At 46.0% G+C, this 22,341-nt stretch overlaps 1 protein-coding gene across 1 annotated transcript; it reads left to right on the top strand.

Moving 5' to 3' along the window:
• The first annotated feature begins 3,525 nt into the window (after window positions 1-3,525).
• On the top strand, window positions 3,526-21,922 carry plekhg4 (pleckstrin homology domain containing, family G (with RhoGef domain) member 4). The gene is made up of 22 exons (XM_056607076.1): window positions 3,526-3,918; window positions 5,994-7,109; window positions 7,301-7,418; window positions 8,972-9,065; window positions 9,150-9,233; window positions 9,500-9,607; window positions 9,808-9,960; window positions 10,100-10,248; window positions 11,058-11,196; window positions 11,776-11,901; window positions 12,530-12,721; window positions 13,171-14,040; window positions 14,218-14,273; window positions 14,834-15,083; window positions 15,553-15,642; window positions 16,072-16,296; window positions 17,809-17,976; window positions 18,561-18,741; window positions 19,181-19,297; window positions 20,115-20,220; window positions 21,026-21,105; window positions 21,422-21,922. Exons 2-22 carry the CDS (start codon window positions 6,110-6,112, stop codon window positions 21,826-21,828), a joined length of 4,713 nt encoding a protein of 1,570 aa, XP_056463051.1. The 5' UTR covers window positions 3,526-3,918; window positions 5,994-6,109; the 3' UTR covers window positions 21,829-21,922.
• The last annotated feature ends 419 nt before the right edge of the window (window positions 21,923-22,341 follow it).

The following is a 22,341-nucleotide window of genomic DNA, read 5'->3' as shown; positions in this document are numbered from 1 at the left end:
CAGTTTGCATTAGTTTTTGGTGGTCCCTTGACCACCTAGTGTAGCCCCTCCAACTAGCCTATCACCCCCAGATTGCCCTATCTATTAAACTGGATAGCTCCCCCAGCTAGCCAAGCACCTCAAGCTAGCTTATAACCTCCAGCTAGACTAGTACCTCAAGTTAGCTCTGTCTATTAAAGTAGACTATCATCTCCTCCAACTTATAGCACATCTAGCTTGGGGTAAGGTGTTTATTTTCAACTCCTTCTGTGGCTAAACAATCCATGACATGCCCCAAAGACAACTCCATATCTTTGGTGACTTTATGTCAACCATAGCATTTATTAGACCTCCAGATTTGATAATGTCATCTTGATCCAACTCTCTTTGTGCCTTCAGGACATCTCTGGTACTTCATGTTGTATGTAAAAGTATTTCTGCTACATTAGTCTGCTTTATTTTTTTCTGATTAAACTCCCACTGCAATGTAGCATAAGTCACTCCAATAAATGTGAACGCTTCTCTGGGTCAATATCTGGTACAATCTACAAAATCTCTCCCCCATCCATTGCAGTGAGTGGTGTGTAAGTTGTGAATTCAAAGACCATTGATAACAATGGGAAGACGCTGGCGCTGAAGAAAAAGCGCTTTGTGGACACGGGCCTTCATTTACATTTGTGGATTGTAGATATGAGCCTATACATGCACAAAATTCACTCAATACCAGGCCCTTGTCACCACTTTTTTGTTTGTGTATACATGATGTTACCATTAAATACCACCAAGTATCAGTATATGCTATTGTATATCTTGGGAAACGAATAAAGTTTTATGGGAGTCAATTAAGAAAGAAATGTGTTTAAAAAATGTGGATGAACAGTTTTACGTAGGCCTACAGAAAATAAACCCTGACTAAAACAGACTGCAGAAGGCCCATACATTTGAAAACGCCGGGTTGTGCAAACACTTTCATAAAATGTACTCCCTATTCCTTTTCTCCCTCTTTGAGCCATACCTAACACCACCACCTTGTCGTACCATAACCCTATCAAACAGCTCCACCTGTTGGAACTGTAACCCACTACCACCTGGTGGTACTGTAACCCTACCGAACACCTCCACCTAGTGGTACTGTAACCCTACCTAACACCACCAACTGGTTGTACTGTAACCCTAGCTAACACTACCACCTGGTGGTACTGTTACCCTACCTAACATCTGAGGGGGACTGTTACCATGGACCTATAAAGACTGTTAGCCTGCCTAACCCCACTATCGACGATACTGTTACACTACCTAACTACACCACCTGGTAGTAGCCATACCTAACACCACCACTTGGTGGTTCTATAACGCCTAGCCAACATCGCCATCTGGTGCTACTGTTATCCTATCCAACAGCGCTACCTGGTGGTGGACGTAACCTCTTTCCTGGAGTCACTAAAGTGTGGTTACCTGGTTACCGCCGCCGGTGTGCGCACAACGTGTTCCCCTCGCCTAGCCGTCGGTAAGTTTCCAATATGTATTTTATGCAGTTCTATGGTTCAATCAAGTAACTCATCAGTTCGAAGTTTCACTCCAGTTTATCTGCAGGTTACTTCTGTAAAAGGGAAACAGTTTAGAGAAATATTTGAACGATAATCATGAATTAAATTAGCCTTAGCTAGCTAACTAATAAGCAGTTTGATAAAATTCAGTTAAATAACATTTGCTGCATTCAAATGTGTATATATTTGAATTCTGATTGAATATAAATTACTGGTGTACTTAAACCCAAAACCTAGGCAAAGTCAATTATTATTATTTTTCTGCGAACGTTAGCTCATCTATGACATAATTTTTACAGCAAGAAATCGAAACATGGTGTTTGAACACTTATATAGCTAAAAACCTAAAAATGTGTGTGTTAATAAGATGTGTATGTGCATGTCTTCGTTTGTGTGTGGGTGTGTGTATTTGTGTGTGTGTGTGTGTGTGTGTGTGTGTGTGTGTGTGTGTGTGTGTGTGTGTGTGTGTGTGTGTGTGTGTGTGTGTGTGTGTGGGGGGGTGTGTGTGTGGGGGTGTGTGTGCGTGCGCGCGCGCGCGTGTGTGTGTGTGTGTGTGTGTGTGTGTGTGTGTGTGTGTGTGTGTGTGTGTGTGTGTGTGTGTGTGTGTGTGTGTGTGTGATTGATGCAGCATCACCTTGCCAAAGTGTGGTTCGTTTTTGGGGCTGGGTTAGGCTGCACACCTGTTAAACGGGCCATCTTAACACACACTCAGGGAGAAGTCTACAGCAGGGCAATTTATTGTGAGGTTTGCAGACGATGCTGGTGTTCCATGTTGCCATGCTGGAGGATTAATTCCATTAAGAGTGTTGATGACTTTATCCCTTGTCCCTTGTTTCTATGAATAACCACATTCAGCAACGACATGAGACTGTCTTACGCGTTGAGTCAGCATGTGGCAACAACAGTAATACAATTCTACTTCCTGCTCGTTTGTAAAGCCACACAGGATGACAACCAAAAATAAATGGAGGTCAGAATATACAGGAATGAGGCCAAACCAAATGTTAAACAATAAAATAAACCTTCCATTTGAAAATGGGGCTTACAATGAGGTTTCCCCTTGCCTAAACCAAACAGAGTATTTCCTGTATGTGAGAATGCATTGACAAGGATAATGTGCTATTGTGTGTTACATGTGTGAAAGTGCAATTCTTGAAAATGTCTGTACCTTGTTCTGTGAATTTTGTCTTTAAAAAACAGCTGTGTAAAACAGCTTTCATGATTTCTCCCTGGATTTCTTCCTACATACTGTCTGTGTACTTTCTGTGTACCGGCTACGTACTGATTACATACTGTACTGGCTACATAGTGGCTATGTACTGGAGTCATACGTACTGGCGTCATACGTACTGGCGTCATACTAGCTACTGGCTGCATATTTGCTGGGTTCTGGCCCAATTCTGACTACATGATGGCTACATGCTAACTACACACTGGCTATGTACTGTCAACATACTGGCTATTTACAGCCTATGGTAAATATGGTAAATACTGGCTACACAGCCTAGGAGGACTACAGCATAGAGCGAGTGACAGAAGGATAGAGAGAGAGGGAGAATAGAGAGAGGGTTCTCTATACATGCTGCAACAAGCATGCCTCCATGCTTGTTGCAGCGTGTAGTCCTGCCTGCATTCTGACAGGAGCCTCAGAAGAACATACTGCTATTAGCTGAATAGGGTTAAAAAACAACAATACTAGAATTGACTAAGCTTGGCACCATCTCCAGTAGTAATGCCTTCACTCTGTTGCTAATCGTTGAGGCAGTGGTCACTCTGGAGTTACTCCTTCAGGTAGTGTTAAGACTTGAGCCTCTCCTTGAGGTGGTGGTCACTCTGTTTGGAGCTACTCCTTGAATTGGGGGTCTCTCTGTTAGGAGCTCCTCCTTGGGGTACTGGTCAATCTGGAGCTACTTCTTGAGGTAATGGTCATGTTGTGGACACTCCTTGAGGTAGTGGTCACCTTGTTTGGAGATGATTTTATTATTTTTGGTGGAAGGCAGGGGTTGTGTGGAGTGGTCGACAGTAGTGCCGTATTGGGACTGGATTTAGGAGTGGAAGAGGGAGAGGAGTGACATGGGGCAGCTCATTCTTGGGAGTAGAATGGCAGCTGGTAGGCGGAGCCTAGTAGATAGAATGCCAGTCGGTGGGCGAAGTCTAGTCAATCCCAGGGTAAGCCAATATAGCAACAGGCCCCATGAGAGAGAGAGCGAGAGAGCGAGAGAGCGAGAGAGAGAGAGAGAGAGAGAAAGAGAGAGAGAGAGAGAGAGAGAGAGAGAGAGCGAGAGAGAGAGAGAGAGACTCGAAGACAGACAGTCTAGTACTGTGAGACAAACGGACAGGATACGGTCATACCCTGGAATATAACACGTTTTGGGACACTTACCACCACCTGGTGAGTTCCTGAGCCTTTTCACCTGCCTCTGTGTGTGTGGGTGTCTGTGTGTCTGCCTATCTGTCTATCTAATTTACACTCTGTTTTTTAGTCAGTCTTTCTTTCTAGTGTGTGTGTGTGTGTGTGTGTGTGTGTGTGTGTGTGTGTGTGTGTGTGTGTGTGTGTGTGTGTGTGTGTGTGTGTGTGTGTGTGTTTTCTTTAGAATGATATGTCAGGCAGTAAACCGACAGGCAGTAAGCAGAAAGACATACAGGCTATAAGCAGAAAGATAGACAATCATTAAGCAGACAGGCAGGCAGTAAGCAGACAGGCAGGCAGTGAGCAGACAGGTAACATTGTTGTATATTGTTGGTTTTCTTTGGTTGTGTTAGTAGTGATCTCCTGAAGACTGCAACCTGATACCTACTAATATGTATTACTAACTACACATTAATAAAAACTACTGATGGACACTAATATACACACAATACACACTAATGAAACACAATAATATACACTGCTACTACACACTCATGTACACACCAATACACACTAATATACAGAACTACACACTAATACTACTGATACACCCTCATATACCCGCAATAAACACTAAAACACACTACATATACACACCAATACACACACACCAATACACACTACTCATATGTTTTACTGGTAGATACATCACTACTGTCATACTAGTAGATATATTGCTACTGTTATACTTGTGGATACATCACTACTGTTATATCTGCTCCTCACCCTCCAGCGAGGCTTCAGGCCATAGCAACATTGTAATAAAATAATGAGCACACCAAACAGGATCTAAAACTGTTAGCGTTGGAAGTGTTTACGCGATGTGCTCTGTTTACAAGTTCAACCACCACAGTAGAGGATTTATAAAGAGGTGATCACGTTAATAAATCTGCACCATTTCGCAAGATTTCAAGGCGACTGTGGGATTTAAGACTTGTCTGATTATTAATGTATGAATTATCCATGTGTGGGTGGTTTACCATAGGCGGAGGAAGGCAGGGTGCTGCCGGACCTCCACTTGCACAGCCAGGACAGGGCATGTGTTGTAATATAAATACTGCTATCTTATGATCATTTTCAAGCATTGCTTCAAACAATCCCATTCTCCTTTTGATTGAAAATTAAACAATAAAGTATCTCTACAACAAGTCTAATCACACATTGCATGATATTGATTAGATGGTCTGTTGAGGTGAGCTAATGAGAGGTTCCCTGAAGAGGTGGTTTATAGACTTCAGCCCATGTTCCCTGAACAGGTGGTCTATAGAGGTCAGCTCAGCTCATGAGAGTTTCCCTGAAGAGGTGGTCTGTAGAGGTCAGCTCGTGTTCCCTGAAGAGGTGGTCTCTATAGGGCAGCTCTTGTGCCCTGAAGTGGTGGTCTGTAGGGGTCAGATCGTGTTCCCTGAAGAGGGGGTCTGTAGAGGTCAGCTAATGGTCCCTGAAGATTTGGTATTCAGATGTTTCGGGAAGATAAGAGGAATTCTGTAACCATAGGTGAAAAAGCTGCAACTAGGAGTGGAAGAATGCAGATGTGTGTGGGTGCGGTGTTTGTGTGTATGTGTTCTGAAGGAACAGCCTCAGGACACTTACTGTCACTGTGGGCTTGTCTGGACCTGCCCGTAAACAAGGCAAAAATATATACAATATTAATGGTGCAATGATGAACATATAAACTGGTTTACAATAACTTGGACATATCTGACAATGCTGATCGATATAAATTTGACAATTATATATTAGATATTGACATTTTTTATTGTCAAAAATATCATATCCTATAACTGATACAGATAAAAAGGTCTTACCATCAACGCTCCCAAAACCGCTCCCACTCATGCCATCCAGTCAGCCAATCTAAGCTGGTTTGCCTCACACAGTTGCGCCGCCAGCTAGGGTCGAAATATTATTGAGGTTTTTTTATCTTCCGCCAGCTAACTGTGGACTCCATTCTGACACATGCAACTTTAAATGTAAAGAGTTATAATAACTATTGATTAATACAAAAGGCATTGGTGGAAGTGTTATCCGTCTCTTTCTTCTCTATTATCTCTCTCCAGCCTATATAGACTTCCAGCTGTCTGGCTCCACTTCGACTAGCTCCTCCCCCTGCGCCCTATCGGTGGGTAGGTATGATGCTGACCAGGGGGAGGTGACAGGAGGAGCTTTGTCCACCATGGCCTTGGAGCAGAGAGGACCACCTCAGGAGGGCCTTTCCCTCTCAGCTCCTCACCTCAGGGGGTCCTGGGGGGATGGCTTGCACCCTAGGCCCCTGGTCATGCCCAAAGCCACGCATATCACCAGGCCCCAGAACATGCCCCTAGCCTCGACCCTAACCATTCCCCTGACCACACCCCTGACCACTCCGGGCCAATCAGAAGCTGGTTCTGATTCAGAGGGGGAGTATGTGGAACTTGAGGAACTGCCGTCTCTCTCACCGCAACACACCCTAACTCAATGCATCAGCCTTGGTTACCAACGCACACCTGGACACACACCTGGACACACACCTGGCTCAGCAACACAAACATCTGGACACACACCTGTATCGGCAACACACACACCTGGAATCACACCTGGCTCAGCAGCACACTCGGCGGGGGACACACCTGGATACACACCTTTATCAGCAACACATACACAGGGACTCACAGCTATATCATCCACATACTCACCGGGACAAACATCTAGCTTAGCAACGCACACAACTGGACTCACACCTGTATCACCAACACACACAGCTGGACTCACACCTGTATCACCAACACACACACCTGGACTCACACCTGTATCAGCAACACACACACTGGGAAAAACATCTGGCTTAGCCACACACACAACTGGACTCACACCTGTGTCAGCAAGTCAGAGCGGGAAGGGGACCCCACTCAGGGCACCTGGAGGTCAGCCAGTCCGGCCCAGCGAGGACACCCAGAGACACTCCTTCATCCAGCCACTCACCAACTCCTGCAGCCAGCACCTCCTCACCGCGCTCAGCCATCCGCCTGCAGAAGAGCCAGAAGAAGGGTTAACAAAGTCCTTAAAGGACTTGTTCACTGACTCGTTAACGGGCTCGTTGACAGTATCATTACCTGAGAGGCCGACCACAGACGCCAGGAGGCAAAACCTCCCGGTCGGCAGTCATGTGATGTCCCGCGGTGTTCTCTGCCTTCCTGGTGAGTCCAGTAGTAACTGTGTGTGTGTGTGTGTGTGTGTGTGTGTGTGTGTGTGTGTGTGTGTGTGTGTGTGTGTGTGTGTGTGTGTGTGTGTGTGTGTGTGTGTGTGTGTGTGTGTGTGTGTGTGTGTGCAGGCAGTAGATGCTGCAGCGGAGGGCAAATAGAAACTGTGTTTGTGTGTGTGTGTGCAGGCAGCAGAGACCACCGCGGGGGGGCCGTAGTTATTGTGTGGACCAACAGCAGTATCTGGTGGCGTTGCAGCAGCAAAGAGCTGCTGGACATCTTCCTTTACTTCTCCTCCATCAGCAGGTAATCCTACCTTCCTGTTCCATCAGAGTGTAAACCGCCAACTCCACTCTCCCTCCACCATACCTCCTTCCTATGTACAATCTGTACCGCTATATAAACTGGCTCAGACTGATGAGATGATATGTCACATGCACCAGCTGCTGCCAATATGACTTCACGGAATCTGCAATATTTGAATGGTTATAGTCGTACCAAGGTTTTGGAGGGATACATTTTTTCACACTGTCATACCGTCCTAACATTTCCCAGGGGTATATGGTCTGGTATTTGTGTAAAAGATAGACTTAAAGGCTGAGCTGCTGTTGATACACATGGTGTAGCCCACAATGCTGTATGCCTGATATGCAATTGGCCTACTATACTGAGGCCCCGTCCACACGAAGCCGAAACGGGCGAAACCGTTACGGTTTCGATCTATCCGGTTTCAAAGTATCTCCGTAAAGACGAAGCCAAGCGAAACCGGATAGATCTGTAGAAACGCTGTAGTAAACATTCCAGGCCCATAAGGGGCGCTGCTTCTGGTACACAAATCCAGAAGAAGAAGAGGCGAGCATGCGCATAAAGGCTGCCCCCCGAACCACTAACACAAACAAACAGCTCTTCTACGATGGCGAACTAGATTCTCAATAAATAATGGCTTAGCAACCCAACAAGGGACATGATATGCTGCAGAACGATTACAAGCTTGTAGTCCGCCATCATCTTTTTTGTTGTGATTTCTGAGACTCCGCGGGCTTAAGAGCCATTGGCTAGGAGGTCGAGGGGTGGGGCGATGACGTCATGGTTTGCGGTTTCAGTCGGTTTCAGGCGTCCACACGAAACCAAAACGAAACCGGATAGATTTGAAACCACCTCCGAGGGTGGTTTCAGAAGTTTGCGGTTTCGGTCAGCGGATTCGCCGGCTTCGTGTGGACGGAAGGCCGAACCGTACAAGACCTTTGCGGTTTCGCCATGAAATCGGCTTCGTGTGGACGGGGCCTGAGTTAAAATACTTAGGGCCCATTGAACAATTAATTGTGGCATTCAATAGATGCCAAAATTTCAACGGGTACTCAGGCTCTTAACAAGTGGGTGATTGTTTCCAACAATGAACCCATATTGAAAGCAAGTTTAACCAGTTTTATATACAGTCTATGTGCGTTACACCCAGACTTGAGTTCCACTGGCCACATAGTGTTTGACCTTGTTTGTTACTGTCATAGCCAGAAACACATTTCTCAACAGCCCTTTTAATCCTTTGTGGACTGTGGAGCTCCACTTCGAATAGTGGGCCAGACAGAATTTGTTGGCGTAAAAAAACTATTTGCGTCTCAACAGCAATGCAACGGTGAATACTTTATTTTGTACCATTCTATTTATTCTTCAAAGTTTAGCCTATACAGTCTATGTTCTATCAAATTGAAGGCTGAGGCTGACATGAACCGACGAGCGAATGTTTTTCCCAGTCTCTAATCGTGTACAGTTTGTTTGTTTGTAGAGGGGTCAGTGATTTAGCGGAGGCGTTAATCCTCACCTATACAGCTGTGGGAAACCTTGCTTCCTGTGTGTTACAGGAAGGAAGTTCTTGCGTTAGGGCTCACAGTGCTTGTGGACGTCCGCAGCTCTTCGTTTCCCCCACTCCTCACACACACACTGTGCTACCTGCAGGTACACACACACAAAGACACAAACATACACATATTCATACACAAACTCACACCATCCTCACAATTACCCTCTCTCACTTTCCAGAAAAATATGGCAGGTTTCATTCATTCCGTGCTGCTAGTGGCTAACAGAGATGACGTAGATATGGACAGGCCCCCTGCATCTCAGGTACTGCATACTCAGAGGCTCCCTCTACACATCACATAGACTTCTGTCTACTGTAACATTATCTACTGTAACACATATTTGACTGTAACACATGATAAGCTCTAACATTCTATTGTTACGTTATCTAGTCTTACATTATGTGTGTGTGTGTGTGTGTGTGTGTGTGTGTGTGTGTGTGTGTGTGTGTGTGTGTGTGTGTGTGTGTGTGTGTGTGTGTGTGTGTGTGTGTGTGTGTGTGTGTGTGTGTTTGGGTGTGTGTGTTGCAGGTGGTCACTATAAATGGTCTCCAGAGGTTTGTCGATGTGTCTCAGCTCCCTGTAGAGATGAACGGTTCCTTCTGCTACTGCCATCAGAGCTGGCTCTGCTTCAGATCAGTAAGTCACACAATACAATTACTCAAGCACACCCACACAGACACACGCACTGGTTGTTGGTCTTCCACATATTGTTGAAATGTTCAATTTATGATAGTGTGAGTTGTAGTTTTTGAGAACGAGGCTATGGTTTGAGCCTTCTTTATTAGTCATATTCGTTCATTATTTACATTATTGACATTCGTATTATAATTCTTCAGCACGTGGAGAAGTTGACCAGACAGTGTGAAGATGTCATCAGCCTTCTGCAGAAAAACATCCAATGCCTTGAGTATAAGCCCCTACCACTTTCTAAGGAGGTCACGCCCCTCCCCCATTCCACAGAGGCCACGCCCCTCCCACAGTCTACTGAGGTATGTACACAAGCCCCTCCCACTATATATTGAGGAATTATTTATTTCTCTTCCTTTTCTCATCTTTACGTAAAAAATGGTTTGATTTGAGTGCTTTGTGTCAATAAGTTGTGGATGACTTCACTGACTCCTCCCCCAGGAGGTGCAGGTGTCGCTGGCCAGGTACAGGTGCGTTATGAGCAATGTCCTTCAGGACAGCCGATTGGTTGACCTACAGAAGGAGGGCGGAGCTTCTCTGTGTCTCCTCCGTCGGGAGGAAAGCAGCTTCAACCAGACGGACGATTACAGGTACAGACAGATCCACACACAGTATGCTGACCTTAGCACACCCGTGCACCCGCACACTATTTATTATCTGATGCAGGCAGCAGCAATGACCCTCTGTTTCTGAGTCTCGATTTTCTCACCAGTTGGTGGTGGTAATGCTGCCATATAATAATAAATATAAAAAAATAATACGTATCAAGAATAAGAAAATGTAAGCAGGCATTTAAGCGATTATGCGATTTCATACAAAGAGTTCAGACCCTCACGGACGTGTCACAGGAGCGGATAGTATGAATCTGGATCAACATGTAGCCTCTGTAATGGCCTAAAGGTGGTTGGCATTAGAGACTAGTCGTATCTGCGGTAGAAGAAAGGTCTAAACCCCACAAAAATGTGTAAACAATTGGTTTATGGGTTGCAGATCCACATTCTTTCAGTCAGTCTGTACGCTAACAACATGTTAACAACATGCAAAGACTTCCTTCTGGGTATACAGATACAATGTTTTAACTTTTTGTTAACCAGCATTTCTGAGAATCTATTGACATAGAGGACAGAACAGCCATAAGTGACTGTGATGTTTGTTCTGGTTTGGATTTCATTCAGAAAACATATGTTACGAATGTACAACTTATATCTTACTTATGTGGTACTAATATGTTACTAATGTATCACCAATATCAAACTATTGTGTAAGCTAAAGTACACTATTGAGACATGTATTTGTGTGTGTGTGTGTGTGTGTGTGTGTGTGTGTGTGTGTGTGTGTGTGTGTGTGTGTGTGTGTGTGTGTGTGTGTGTGTGTGTGTGTGTGTGTGTGTGTGTGTCAGGGAGGCGGTGGGTGGAGTAGAGTGCCTGTACCAGCAGGTGGATGAGCTTATCCACGGTCTGGTGAAGCTCTGCAATGCCGGGGGCAGGCAGAGGGACTTCATCCTGGCGTTCAGCAGCTTGGAGCAGGGTTTCAGCCAGGTCTGTACCAGGGCGGGCACTTCAAAGGGCCCATGGCCCCGGTCAGCTGCTTGTGTGCGGACCGTCCACCCGTAGCCATGGCCCTTATAGCCACCGTCACTGTTGCCGTTACGTTGGTGTCGACGAGCAGGTTGTGCATTCAACACGCGGGGCTTCAACATTTCAGTGGTGCGAAATTCATGGTGCCTTGAGCAAGAGCAGATTTAACATCATATTTGGTTCACGCCGGCTCAAGCAGTTCATACAAGGTCCCTCTTAAGTGACGGAGGCCTCCCAATTCCTAGCCACTTTTATAAACGGTTGTACGGGTGTAACGATTCACAGATAAGAATCGGTAACCGGTTTGATTAACACAGATGCGACTACATTGATACGTGGGCCCCTGAATCGGTTTAAAATGACCAAGAATTATAGTCAGTTTTCATTTCTGTCCCCCACTTGCGAACTGGAAGATGGACAATCTTACACATTGCGTCTTTATATAAAACGATTTATTGGTGTGTGTGTGTGTGTGTGTGTGTGTGTGTGTGTGTGTGTGTGTGTGTGTGTGTGTGCGTGTGCGTGTGCGTGTGCGTGTAGGTGCGGGGGTGGATACAGCAGGTGGGATACCCCACCCTCAGGCCTCTGGGGGAGCTGGAGGGCTCCTCTCTGGAGCAGATCAACAAGAAACACCAGGACTTCAAGCAGTTCCGCCTCACTGCTGATGTAAGACACACACACACACACACACACACTGCAGAGCCTTACATGGTGAACCCCCATCTATATCCTGGTCCACTCCTCCAGACCCTGGTGAGGCCGTGGCGAGACTTTGAACTCTTTGTTAGAAATCATCCAAACCCTCGGGAATGCCATTCCCTTCCTAATGGGCATGCTTCTTCTTCTTAATTTTATGGGCATTTGACAAAAAACTTTACGGTGCATTTCCGCCGTCCACTGGCAAGGATTTGGAATTGCACATGGGTTGAATGCCAGAGCGAAGCGGACTCTTAATAACATATAACACGAATACACTTGCATGTGTGTCCTTCTGACCAGTACACATACACAGTTCCGCGTCCAAAGACATGGAACGCAGAAAGTATGTCTGAGCCTTACATGTTTAACCCCCATCTATACCCTCATATTGTGTTGTTGTGAGGACATATAAATAACTGAATTACTTTGGGTCTGCCTACCTGTCTGTCCCTCTACCTGTCCATCTGTTTACCTGTCTGTCCCTCTGTCTGTGTATGTGTGTGTGTGTGTGTGTGTGTGTGTGTGTGTGTGTGTGTGTGTGTGTGTGTGTGTGTGTGTGTGTGTGTGTGTGTGTGTGTGTGTGTTTGTCTGTCAGCGCGTCTGTCGGCAGGGGCAGGGTCTTCTCCAGAGACTCAACCAATGGGACGACCTGTCCTCATCCTTGCTGGACCCCTACAGGGTCAAAGTTCACTCTCTGAGGTCAGAGCTGTGGGAGTTCTCTGAAAGAGTGGAGGCTACCGGGGCACGCCTCAACAAGACCCTCTCCCTCTACAAGTTCTGCAACAAGGTGGGTAGAGGCTTTATCTACATAAAGTCACAGTTAAGACATGCCATCACCCAATACTGTTTGTACATCGGGAGCTTCACCAAAGTCTAGCCCCAGCTCCAGCCATTCTACACCAACAGTGATTACTCCTGCCACTCTTATAGGCGACCTCTGGGCAGTATTAAAGGTGGACGTACTCTAGGCTTAACACAGGTTAGCTAAACATCAAAGCATGGAAGACAAATCCTTGGATATACTTTGACTCATGATGCTGTCACTGCAAGTCACTTGTGGTCTTGAATTGCTTTCATAACGGACTTTAAAAGTTCTTAGAACGTCTTAAATGTAACTTGTTGAAACATGCAGAAACCCTGTATTCAAACTCTCCCTCTCCCTTTCCCTCTCCCTCTCCCTCTCCCTCTCCCTCTCCCTCTCCCTCCCCCTCTCCCCCCCCCCCCCCCCCCTTGCAGGCGTATGATTCAGCGCTGCAGGGCTTGCGTTACCTTGTAACCATCCCTATGCATGACTGTACTGAAGCGGCTAAATGCCAGGCTGTGATCGAGCGCCTGGAGAGCTACCGCAGCCAGCACCCGCCGATCCCTGAGCACAAGTTCATGGAGATGAGGGTGGAGGCCGAGGAGCTGACGGAGGCCGAGGAGGCCGTCCCTCTCCAGCTCTGGACCTCCTCCAGGAAGTGGTATCAGGAGACCAACCAGGAGTTCCACAGCAAGATGGATGCCGCTCTCAGAACCAGAGACCGACTCCAGCTCGGCAGCCCCTCAAACACCTCCTCCCTCCCCCTAACCACCACATCCCCCCAGCCCTCCTGCCCTGGGACTCCACCCAGCTCCCCTGGGACTTCGTTCTCCTCCTCCCAAGATACCCTGCCCTACTCCCATGTGACGCCACCACCCTCCAATGAGACTCTGCCTTCCTCCCATGTGACTGCACCCTCCCCCTGTCATGTGACTCCACCCTCATCCTACGTGAACACGTCCTCCTCCGATGTGACTCGACGCTTCTCCTATGTGGCTCCGCCCTCCTCATCAGTGACCCCTGTGGCTCCACCCACCTCCTCAGTGACTCGTCGTTCCTCTATGAGTCCTCCCTCCTATCACGAGCCTCCGCCTTTTCAGTGGAGACGGGACAGTAAGGCGTGGTGTAGCCCCGACCCCTCCACCCTTCACGAGATGCCCAGCCGGGGGCGGGGTCTCCGTAAGTCCCAGAGCCTTGACCACGCCCCCTGCCCCACCCCGGCCTGGCCGCCTCGCAGAGGGAACACCGGGGTCCACATCAAAGGGCTGGAGATCAGCCACTCCCAGCCCCGCCCCCTCAGCGCCGTCACCTCCACCCAGGTTCAGCCCCTCCCTCTCACCTCCACCCCCACCAAGGCCCAGCCTCTCAACCCCACCCCAACCCAGGCCCATCCTCTCCCTGTCACCCCCACTCCCACCCTGGCCCAGCCTCTCACCCCCACCCCCAGCCAGGCTCAGCCTCTCACCCCCACCCCTCCCCAGGCCCAGAGCCCATCCCCCACACCCTCCCACAGGGCTCAACCCAGCACCAAGGCCAGGTGAGGGTCGTCCCCCCTAGTGTTCAGCATATCACAACTCACATGCTCATCATTGATCTATATTGTAGTTCCTAAATAGTACCCTACATACTCCTATTAACTACTAACTTTTTGTAGCTAAATGGTAGCTAATGCATGCTCCTTATAACTAAACCCTATTAGTATCTAAATAGCGACTAATACCTTATAACTAATACCGTGTCGTTTTAAGAAGTTGTACATTTAAATAGCACCTTATACATATTCTTAATAATTTAGACCTAGTAGTAATAAGTCATTACTAATTCCTATTATCCTCAAAATAACACATTACAAATACTCCTAATAAATAATAATTAGTATTACCTACATAATACATGCTTCAATTTCTAAAGGATGGACTACATACTGCTAACCTCCCCTCCGTGCTGATGCTATTGTCTCCTTCATGCTAATGCTACCCCTAATGCTTTCTCACCCTTCATGCTAACACAATCGTCTCCTGCATGCTAATGTCATCCTCTCTTTCACGCTCATGCTACCGCTAATAGTTTCGTGTCCTTCACGCTAATGCCATGCAGCAAGCAGCAGCACATCGTGGACGAGATGGTCTCCACGGAGCGGGAGTACGTGCGCTCCCTGCGCTACGTGACCCAGCAGTACTTCCCGGAGATGGAGCGGCCGGACCTGCCCCAGGAGCTCCGGGGCCAGCGCTGCGTCGTGTTCGGGAACCTGGAGAACATCCTGGACTTCCACTCCCAGTTCTTCCTCAAGGAGCTGGAGGCCTGCTGGAGACACCCGCTGAGGGTGGCCCAGTGCTTCCTACGCTACGTAGGAACACTCATACACGCTGAGGCAGACTATATACACACACTGTACAAACTGTGGTACCCACAGTATACACCATACACGCTACACACACTGTACACACACTATGCACCATGCACACTAAACACCATACACGCACTGTACCCACTCTCTATGCACCATATATACTATACACTCTGGACACAGTATATACCATACTCACTATACACACTATACACACACTATGCACCATACAAAAGGTTACCGTTTGGACTGTATTAACTGGTCTGTATGTATTGATACAGAGGGAACAATTTGGATTGTAACTATAATTCTGTGTGTGTAGCTACACAAGGAACAGTTAGTACTGTACCAAGTGGTGTGTATGTGTTGTTACAGAAGGATCAGTTCGGACTGAACCAACTGTTGTGTATGTGTTGTTACAGAAGGATCAGTTCGGACTGAACCAACTGTTGTGTATGTGTTGTTACAGAAGGATCAGTTTGGACTGTACGCTCTCTACAGTAAGAACAAACCCAAGTCTGACGCCCTGCTGGCTAGCCATGGAAACTCCTTCTTTAGGGTAAATATGCACCTCCACACACACACACACAAAGATTTGTTATTCTGACCCGTATTAGCTCCCCTCCTCTCCCCTCGACTCTCCTTTTCCCCTGTCTTTCCTTCTCGCCTGTTTTCCTTGCCCCTATCTCTCCCTTCCTCCTTTACCCTCTCCTCTTCTCCTCTCATCCTCTCTTCTCATCTCTCATACTCATACTCTCCCTTCTCTCTTTTCTCCTCTTTCCTCGCTCTCCTACTCCTCTCTCCTATGTCTCTCCTCTCCGCTCTTTCTCCTACTCTGCTCCTCTCTTCTCCCCTCTCCTTTCCTCTCTTCTCCTCTCTCTCCTACTCCTCCCCTCTCTCCTACCTCCTACTCCTCCTATACATTCTCTCCTCACTCATTCGTCCCCTGGTCCGCCCTCATGGCCTCTCCTCCCTCCTCTGGTCCCAGGTGAAGCAGCTCAGTCTAGGGGACAGGTTGGACCTGGCCTCCTACCTGCTGAAGCCCATCCAGAGGATGAGTAAGTACGCGCTCCTCCTGAAAGACCTCCTCAAGCAGCTCAGCCCGGCGGAGGAGGAGGGGTTTAACGCCCTGCAAGCAGCCAATCACATGATCAGCTTTCAGCTTCGCCACGGCAACGACCTGCTGGCCATGGACGCCATCCGCCTCTGTGATGTGAGTCAATCAGGCAATAATCCACTAGACACAATATTATAATACATACTATGCTATATACAATAGTGCCCTATATACAATATTACAATCTTTACAATATTACACTGTTGACAATGCTATACTTGTTAGGACAGAGGTTGAATGTTTTAAATTAAACGTTCTAATTTATATCCTTGTCAAAGCTAAGTTGCTTTTCAATATCAATGGTAGTCCATCAGCTTTTGCGTTTAAATCGACCAATAATGGTGTAATATAGGGAAAGACGCACAAGAGGGCAGTGTGGAGGAATGATGAAAATGCCATAAGGTATATTAAGGAATACACTTTGTACAATATTATACTCTATACAATATCACACCATTAGCAATATTACACAAAATACAATACCATACTATAAGCAATACTATACTATGTACAATATTACACTTTATACAACGGGTGGCTTAAATCCAGCGATCTAATTGGTTCATAACTGTTGTATAATTAGCGTATACATAACTGCTATGACGCCCAATCATTTTGTGAAAGTTTGCATATCACTCCGCGCCTGGAAGTAGAAACAGTTACAAAGTAAAAAATATGTTGAACGATGGAGACATTGGAGAGGGTGTAAATGTTGTTACTCCGGGAGTGAGCAAGGCGATGGAGAGAATAACGAAAGCTTAGGCACACGGCGAGTGAACTGCTCCATAGGATAAATTGCTGGCGAACCGCTCTAGCCGAGCCTTCCTTCGGAGGGACGCTAAAGTGTGTTGCATAGCAACCGTCGTGCATTTTGAAGGCAGCCAGGAGGGACTACTTTTTTGTATTCTTTAATAAAACAGCTACTTTGACTTTCTTGTTGTTGTTTTTTTAAAATGTAGTGTGTCTATGACTTTCGTTTTGCCATAATAGTAACCGTTGTATAAAAGCAATAGATCACTTCAGTCAGTGGTATGTGCTCATTATACCACTGTGAAGGGGGTCGCCGGCCCTCCGCTGCGAGTCGGGCCGAACAACGCCCCTTAAAAGTGGTATAATGAGCACATACCACAGCCTGTCGTGATCTATTGCTTAAATAAACAATACTACACTCTAAACAACATTACACTATGAGCCATATTACACTATAAAGTTTTATATTGTATAGTGTTATGTTGTATATAGTGTCATGTTGTTTCCACAATATATCACTTTATATACAGCATTACACTACAATATTACATTTTATACAATATAACACAATACACATTACCGCTGTTATGGTAATGATAGTTAGGCATTACCTCTCATGCAATTTTGCAATAAGAACACGTTTACAAATGTTTTCAAATTGTGGGATTTGCTCTAAAATAATCCACTTTTTGTTAGTAAATACACTGGGTCTGACTAATGCCCGGAAAACATCACTCATGCCCGTAGACTTCTATGCAATGCATAGGATGCCTAAAATATGTCTACATCTATATACAGGGTGATTATTTGAGGTAAGATAGATGCTGTGTTACATAGAGCATACACTGTGTTATTCAGGTGAACCTGAAGGAGCAGGGTGCTCTGCTACGACAGGACCGCTTCACTGTACTGTCCGGGAGGAAGAAGAGTCTTCGTCACGTCTTCCTGTTTGAGGAGCTCCTCCTCTTCAGCAAACCCAGAGCTGTGGAAGGAGGCGTCGACCTCCTCTACAAACACTCATTCAAGGTCCTCCTCACTAGCCCTATATCTATCTCTCATTTTATCTCTCTCTATATCTCTCTGTCCCACTTTATCCATCTCTCTTTATCTCTATCTCTCTATCTCAAATTGTCCACAATTTTGTTAATTGGGGGGATTTTGTGAATCAGTCCTTGGTCCCAAATGTTGAGGAAAATCTCAGCTCTGGAAACACCAAATCAAAGAGAAAAAGTGATATCTTGTCGACCTTCATCCGTTTCTTCTTCACCTTCATCCGTTTCTTCTTCACCTCCATCCTCTCCTCCATCTTTATCTCTCTTCTCCACCTCCATCCCTCTCTTCTTCACCTTCAGCCTTCTCTTCTCCACCTCCACCCTTCTCTCCTCTATCTTTATCTCTCTTCTCCACCTCCATCCCTCTCTTCTTCACCTTCAGCCTTCTCTTCTCCACCTCCATCCTTCTCTCCTCCGCCTCTATCTCTCTCTTCTCCAACTCCAGTCCCTCTGTTCTCTTTCTAACCTTCTACCTCTATTTGGCCATATTGTGTATCTGTTAAACACAGTGTGTGTCTGTGTGTGCATGGGTATGTGCGTGCTTGTGTGTGTGTGTAGACAGCAGACCTGGGTCTCACAGCGTCCGCCGGGGATGGCGGTCTACAGTTTGAGGTGTGGTTCAGGAAGCGTTGGTCCAGGAGCCACGCCCTCACCCTTCAGGCGTCGTCACATAAAACCAAACAGGCCTGGACAGATGACATCACACACCTCCTCTGGTCCCAGGCCAACAGGAACAAAGGTGTGTTCACAAGGGGTGTGTGTGTAGGTGTTACAGTATATAGGTGTGTGTTCGTGTGTGCGTGTTAATAAGGTGTGTGTTAATAAGATGTGTGTGTGCATGTCTTTGTTTGTGTGTGTGTGTGTGTGTGTGTGTGTGTGTGTGTGTGTGTGTGTGTGTGTGTGTGTGTGTGTGTGTGTGTGTGTGTGTGTGTGTGTGTGTGTGTGTGTGTGTGTGCGCTTAATGCGCTTGCCACAATAAGGTGTGTGTGTGTTAATAAACTGTGTGTATGTGTCTGTGTTAATGAGCCGTGTGTGTGTGTGTGTGTGTGTGTGTGTGTGTGTGTGTGTGTGTGTGTGTGTGTGTGTGTGTGTGTGTGTGTGTGTGTGTGTGTGTGTGTGTGTGTGTGTGTGTGTGTGTGTGTGTATGTGATAATAAGGCATTGATGTGTGTATTCCAGAGGTGAGGATGAAAGAGATGGTGTGTATGGGAGTGGGCAGTAAACCGTTTTTGGACATCAAAGAGACTGATGCAGCCATCAGCGACCGGTCTGTAAACTTTGTCATGAAAAAGAGAGGTGAGGACACACGCGCACACACACACACACACACACACACACACACACACACACACACACACACACACACACACACACACACACACACACACACACACACACACACACACACACACACACACACACACACACACACACCATCTTCATCACCATTAAAGTTGTGTTTTCAACTGCACATCTTGCCGTATATTTGTGTTGATTCAAACCATGACAGAAGACGGAGACAAAGACACCGTAACCTGCATTGAATATATGTGAGGGATAATGTATAGAACGCCGGTCATTATCGGGAAAATTAGCCCCAACAGGGCGAACAGTACACCGAAGCGTAACGGAGCTGTCTTGCTTCGCCCTGAAGGGACTTATTTTCGATAATGACCGGCGACGTTCTATACATTATCCCACTTATTACACAGCTACTTGACAAAACGATAAAAAAATTCATACAGTTTTATTTTTACAATTTATTTGTTACTATTCGTAGTGTTGATCAGCAAAGAAATAGTCCGCCAAAGATGTTGACGTCGCTTAACAACCCAGTATGTTGGGGTTGATAAGTTACTGGACTATTGCGGAGTGATACCAAAGACGGCTAAAATTACGCTTTCCTTGACAGCGGTCAATTATACTTAGCAACGGTGAATTATCAAATATAATTCACCGCCGAAAGTTGTGAAGGACCCATGCAAGTGAACGAAGCGTTCCACGGCATTGAGAAGAGCCGTGTAATAAATACAAATAATGTATTAACAAACTGCAACAATAAACACCCATCTTAACATTATAACATAACTGTGTGCGTGTGCGTGTGTTCTAGGTGCACGGACCCGAGCCTCCATCGCGGTCTCTGGGTTTGACCACATCTCTCTGACCTCCAACCTAATAGGCTCCCGGCTGGGATCCTTCAACAACCACCTGTACAGGTAAACCTCAGTCTGTACAGGTAACTATACCTCCACCTGTACAGATAACTGTACAGGTAACTATACCTCCACCTGCACAGGTAATGATAACTCCATCTGTACAGGTAACTATACCTCCACCTGTAAAGATAGCTATAACTCCACCTGTACAGATAACTGTACAGGTAACTATACCTCCACCTTTACAGATAACTGTACAGGTAACTATACCTCCACCTGCACAGGTAATGATAACTCCATCTGTACAGGTAACTATACCTCCACCTGTAAAGATAGCTATAACTCCACCTGTACAGGTAACTATACCTCCACCTGCACAGATAGCTATACCTCCACCTGTACAGGTAACTATACCTCCACCTGTACAGATAGCTATAACTCCACCTGTACAGGTAACTATACGGTATAGTTACCTGTACAGGTGGAGTTATAGCTATCTGTACAGGTGGAGGTATAGTTACCTGTACAGGTGGAGGTATAGCTATCTGTGCAGGTGGAGGTATAGTTACCTGTACAGGTTGAGGTATAATACCTCAACCTGTACAGGTAACTATACCTCCACCTTTACACCTGTACAGATAGATATACCTCCACCTGTACAGATAGCTATAACTCAACCTGTATAGGTAACCATAACTCCAACTGTACAGTGAACAATACCTCCACCAGTACGGGTCACAATACCTCCACCAGTACAGGTAGCTCATTACAGTGGTAATGACACCAGCTGATGTTCTCCTCTCTCTGTCCTCCTCTCCCCTTCCCTCCTCCTCTCCTCTCTCCTCTCTCCACCTCTCTGCTCCAGCAGGAGGAGTTCCTTGTCAGCTGAGAGCTCCTTCGCCTCCTCATGTTTAGAAGAGGACACCAGCAGTCTGACGTTTACGAGTAACCACAAACACACACACACACACACACACACACACACACACACACACACACACACCCTGAATGAACAAATCGCATTAAGAGGCTAAGTTCAGGCGAAAATCTAATGTCCAGCCATCAGATATTGTCGCAATTTGCACATTGTTCAAAGATCTGTTCAATGATTGGCACTGGAACAGATAGTTATGATTTATCTTATTTTAACCCATCTAGCAATGGTCTTTAATGAGAAAATATACATTATTTGATACATTTTCATTTCCTCAAGTTCTGTATTGGGGGTCGAACACATCAGGTGAACTATGTTTCTCCTCAGCCACAGAGAATTCCGGGTCGTCCGGCCACGTGTCTGTCTCCAGCGGCTCAGACAGTGGCTGCATCTCCTCTCACCTGCACGACGGTTCAGCCAATCCCTCACAAGTATACACTTACATTACTAATACACCTGTACAGGTAGGCACCACATACACGTACAGGTATACATTACATACACCTGACCAGGTATACAATACATACACCGGTACAGGTATACACTACATGCACCTGTACCGGTATACACTATCAATACACCTGTACAGGTGTACACTAGATGCACCTGTACAGGTGTACACTATCAATACACCTTTACAGGTGTACACTACATACAACTGTACAGGTATACACTATCAATACACCTGTACATTAATCATAGAATACATTATTCATGCTAGACAATATATCTGATGTAGTGTTGCTTGGTATATCACTAACATCATATACTTTATTTAATATTGTATATATTACATATTATTACAAATAAATGTATATGCTCGACATACGATTAACTATTTCTGTATAACTCTCTCTCTCTCTCTCTCTCTCTCTCTCTCTCTCTCTCTCTCTCTCTCTCTCTCTCTCTCTCTCTCTCCCTCTCTCTCCAGGTCTAATGCTGAGTGGATCTGTTTATTTCAGAGCCATTCTCCTGGGAAAGAACATTGTTTTACATATGATATGTATTGTATTTAATAAGCAGTATTAGTACTGCTGTTTTCTAGGTACTGTTCCGTACCGTTTGTTCCTGATCTCAGCTGGTGATGCTAGTTTAACTTAGCCAGTTTCAGGTTTGGCATCAAAACGTAATGGTTAGCTCTAAACCACTAGCAGTTAACTATCATCAGCTTGCATTTAATTATGACAAGTTGGCAGGTAGCTCTGACAGGCTATCAGTTAGTTCGGACCAGCTAGCATTTAGCTCTG

The sequence above is a fragment of the Gadus chalcogrammus genome, chromosome 14, assembly GCF_026213295.1.
Source record: "Gadus chalcogrammus isolate NIFS_2021 chromosome 14, NIFS_Gcha_1.0, whole genome shotgun sequence".
Taxonomy (NCBI): Eukaryota; Metazoa; Chordata; class Actinopteri; order Gadiformes; family Gadidae; genus Gadus; species Gadus chalcogrammus.
The sequence above is the reverse complement of the archived record's forward strand: the minus strand, read 5'-3'. Positions and strand labels throughout refer to the sequence as shown.

Bases quoted from the DNA above. Each gene is read 5' to 3' on its own strand.
- plekhg4 (XM_056607076.1), top strand. From the start codon at position 6,110: ATGGCCTTGGAGCAGAGAGGACCACCTCAGGAGGGCCTTTCCCTCTCA. The intron at 9,608-9,807 runs GTAAGTCACACA...ATAATTCTTCAG, and splicing joins GCTGGCTCTGCTTCAGATCA to CACGTGGAGAAGTTGACCAG. The intron at 14,041-14,217 runs GTCACCTCCACC...ACCCCTCCCCAG, and splicing joins AGCCCCGCCCCCTCAGCGCC to GCCCAGAGCCCATCCCCCAC.